Genomic DNA, 4,462 nt, shown 5'->3' on the forward strand with positions numbered 1-4,462 from the left:
TGATGTCACTGACTGTTGTTTTTGGGCTTTTCCTCACTGCTCTCACAATGTTTCTGTCATCAGCTGTTGTTGTTTTCCTTGGCCGACCCATTCGGTGTCTGTTTCTCAGTACACCAGTGGTTTCTCTCTTTTTGAGGACATTCTAATTTATTGGAATTTATTAAGCAGCAGATCAGTTAGCGTAGAGCCAAACTGCAACACAACATCAAAGGGGCTACTGCCATCATACACGAGTGTTTTTAGCTCTGATTGGTTTCCAGATGAAGCACAGGTGTTTTCAAGATAATATACATTATGAAACCTTAAACGATACTATGAAAAGGGCAGCAAATGAAATAGGGCTTAGTGGAATTGAACCAAATTATAGTCCAAAAGTTATTGGACTGTGACCCGTTTGAATGAAATAGTGACCATGTACATTATGTCTAAAGTAAAATAAATTATTTCAGCTCCTGTTTTAAACTCAAAAGGTACAAGATGGTATTGCCCATGACTCACCCTCCCACTGACTAAGCAGATAATTGATCAGGACACTTCAATTTTAAAAATGTGATGTTATTTCTCTAAATTAACACACTGAACTAAAATGTAATGATTTAGAACTCCACACTGTTACCGTGTAATAATTTAGAACTCCATGCCATTACCGTGTAATGATTTAGAACTCCACTCTGTTACAGAGTAATAAATTAGAACTCCACGCTGTTACAGTGTAATGATTGAACTCCACGCTGTTACAGAGTAATGATTTAGAACTCCATGCCGTTACAGTGTAATGACTTAAAACTCCATGCCATTACATTGTAATGATTTAGAACTCCACTCTGTTACAGTGTAATGATGGAAGGTCTGGTGAATTTTACTCAGCTGGCATATAGCATTAGTAGGGGGTGAACATATGCAAATAAATGTTAGTTTACAACCCTAACAAATCTGACAGTGGCAGTGTTTTAGCTTGATCTTGTGGCTAGCAAAACTAGTTCTATTTCTAACTGCTGAATACAGTTCAGGAAGTGATTCAGGATAACTGAATTTTCCCCATGACTATGTGAAGATGTATACAATTTGTGATGGCCCAAATGTTAGCAAATGCTCCAATAGCCTTATTAGTAGCGAAACTCAGTGCTGTGTAAGTGTGTGGTAACATTGGCACATCAAGTATTAAGATCCCTCAGATGTTCTCCTCCAGTCTTCGCAGAAGCTCTACTTATCTTTTGGAAGTAGGTTTTACTCTTGCATGTAGCATCTAACATCTTGCACAGTAAAACTCTTCCGAGGAGCATGAAAGAAGCTGCTGGCCATCACAGAACATGTGACTCACTTCTGGTTTCTTGGACATTTGGAAGGTGAAGTTAACTCCCTGAAGTCCCACATCATTATTCAATTATTTATCTTTAAGTATATTGTTCAATAAGTACAGGGAAGCTAATTGGAAATGTTTGTAATTCTAAAAATGATATCCTTCTTATTGTTGTTGTCAACTTCAAGTACTTTTTGCAATGTTTTGCACTGGAATCAAATACCATTGTTTCTGCGAATGGTAGATGCCATTGGCAAGTGCCAGCACTCTTTATTCCTCATCAGTGGAGACACTAAATTAGTAAATGGATATTAAGATTTGGAACATGTTTATTTTCTGTTCATGATTCATGATCTCATCAGTGTAAATAGGGCAACAATTCTCAGTGTAGCCATGTGTACAAAGACTGTATACTGATGTGTAAAATAGTAAAATGCGAACTCAAATACACATTTATCAGAGGGGTATGGTACTATTTACTGAAGAATTGGATTGCATCTTCTTCTCTTAACACAAACAATTAGTTTACATATTAGTGTGTAGGGATCATGCTTTTATATAGGTCATAGTGAATCATTTTTACCATGCAGTGCAAGAGTTACCTATTTTGTTGGAGAAAACAGAATAGCAGTTCCAGTGATCCTGTTCTTTCATTTGCCATAGTACAATACACATCAATGTAATAAAGTACCAATGAGAAATTTCATTGCTCCACCCCTATATTGCACTACAACACACCCCATTGGCTTAAAGGACAGTCCCCTACTCATGAGTTATTAATGGCTCTTTGTAACCCTGTCTGTTTTGCTCTTGTATGCTTGAAACAGTCCACACCCCTTTCCACTAACCCAACGCTGAAAGCACGTGCATTAATAAATAACTAATAGGCTGTGTACAGGCAGTTTCCAGATGGCAGCTCTGTATAGTATTAAACACAGCAGACTGCATTCAGAGATGCTGCAAGCCACACACAGCACTGAGCTGGTTAAGATGTCATGGGTAAGGTTACTTACACAACTTTAGGGGCACTAAAAATATAGTTAGTCAAAGGAACTCTTTGTTTATTAGGAAACCACTCCAAAAAAAACCTGCTTTTGGTCAAACATGTTACATACTGTTTGTGTAGCTTCAAGAACAACAAAAAGCAAATATTCTCAAATGAACATTCCTATATGCACAATATTAAATTGCGATTTGCTTCAAATGAAAAATCTTTTTCACTAAATTGGTAATGTAATTCTACTATACACTAGATGAAGGTTTAATTTTGATGTAACTCTTAAGTTAACTGAAGCTGAACAAAAAAAAAGTCAGTTTATTGTTCCTCATCGGTTCTACTAAATAAGACCCAACATTTGGGTCTAAATTTGTAAAAATTCAAAACATTTGCCTGTCAGTTTTTAGACCCACTTTTGCAGAGAATGACTGCACTATTACATGGTAATAAACTACTTACAGCAATTCAATTTTATCATCAGCATTACTCCCAAAGAAACACAAGCAACCCTGTTTGAACATCAGCACCTGTGGAGATTCTTTCAAACTCAAGAATTGCTAATTTGTGAAGCTCTACACAATGCATTATTGGATAAAATAATGTATACCTTCATCAAATAATTTATCTTAAATTGTCATTTTTGTGTTTATTTTTTTGTTTTCTAAAAAAATGGGAAAAAAAGAAAAGAAGAAGAAGAAAAAAAGAAATCAAACATTAAAAACAAACAAAACTAAATCCCTCCAGAGAGGTTTAACTCACACAATCAGAAACACAGCAAAGTACTGAAAAATAATAAAAAACACAGGAGACCCGCATCTAGGGATTTTAGTCTTGAACATATGGTTTGTATTAAAACAATTAACCAAAGAGCTTCATTATTTATTTAAAAAAAAAAAAAAAAAAAAAAAAAAAAAACCCTCACACTAACATTTACCAGTTGGAACATACACTATATACTGTACATATTGCCATACGAACATTAGTTTAAAGGTACTATTCTGTAAAATATCCCCCACAAAAGGTATAAACTAACCCGTTTCCACACCAAGATATAGGAATAAAACTTCATAAGGGTACTATAATTAATCCAACAAAGCCATTAAACCTGATCATTATGTGAAATTTCCCAGCAATATCCCTCTTAAAAGAGAAAAAAAAAACAAAAAACCTTGCTACAGACAATAAATCAAGGATAACTGGATTCTAAAAGAAAGGGTGAAATGCTTAAATGGTTTCTGTTCATTTCAACATGGTGTCCCACTGTGAAATAAAAAATAAAATAATAATTAAAAAAAAGACCAATTCCAATTAAAATAGGTTATAATCCTGTCAAAATGTTTATACTATACTGCACCCAAACCCCCTCCCTAATTTACATCACATTTACATACATCACACTCTGGGCTGTCTATTTGAACGTGGCTTAAGGTAAATCAAGAGGCGGCATCCCTTACAAAGATAGTGCCATGGAGGATATCTTCTGCATGGGCTGGTCGATCCAGGACCACAAGTGCTGCTAGCTGGAGATCATTGGCTCGATGCTCCGTAGTGGGCTGAGACTGAGGCTGCCCGGAGAGGTAGATGAGGAGCAGGCTGACTCTTGGAGAAGATCTTGGGTAAAGTCACTGGCAGGTTTAGCATGAGCTAACTGGGTGAGTTTATGCTTTACAAACCAAGGTTGCTGTGTCAATTCCCCTACCAGTATTTATGTCCCAGTGTCCTCTGGGAAAGGTGTGGAGACACATCAAAACTGCCCACAGACCTCTCCCCTCCCACCGCTCAGCAACAATGACTAGATTCTAATGCTGGGACAAAAACTCGGAATGGCTATAAATGAATTATCAATAAACCCCTTTGATATAGTATATTATGTATTTATCAAAAGAAAACATTTAGCCTCTACAGTGATATATCTATGGTATACAAGAGAAAAACAATCTGCAAGATCACACATTTTTTAAAAAGTTGTTCAACAGACACATGGGGTTAGTCGTCATCTTCATCATCTTCACCCTCGTCTTCTGCGTCTCTCTTCCGCTTCTCTCCCTGAACCCCTGCCTCCTCTTCTAAAACACAGAATGCACAAGAGTCATATGAGAGCAGAAACCCTTGTGCCTGAGGTATCAAAGCCATTGAGGATTGTAAGAAATCACTGTGGATGCTTT

At 36.5% G+C, this 4,462-nt stretch overlaps 1 protein-coding gene across 3 annotated transcripts in view; it reads right to left on the bottom strand.

Moving 5' to 3' along the window:
- Window positions 1–2,917: 2,917 nt before the first annotated feature.
- anp32e (acidic (leucine-rich) nuclear phosphoprotein 32 family, member E) overlaps window positions 2,918–4,462 on the bottom strand; it is a 6,943-nt gene continuing 5,398 nt past the window's right edge. For 2 of the 3 annotated variants that reach the window (XM_053613119.1, XM_053613117.1), the window contains exon 7: window positions 2,918–4,363. In XM_053613119.1, coding sequence (XP_053469094.1) covers window positions 4,284–4,363 — 80 coding nt within the window. In that variant the 3' untranslated portion in view covers window positions 2,918–4,283. The remainder of the gene's footprint in view (window positions 4,364–4,462) is intronic. The other variant, XM_053613118.1, reaches the window with a different exon arrangement.

The sequence above is a fragment of the Ictalurus furcatus genome, chromosome 24, assembly GCF_023375685.1.
Source record: "Ictalurus furcatus strain D&B chromosome 24, Billie_1.0, whole genome shotgun sequence".
Lineage (NCBI taxonomy): Eukaryota > Metazoa > Chordata > Actinopteri > Siluriformes > Ictaluridae > Ictalurus > Ictalurus furcatus.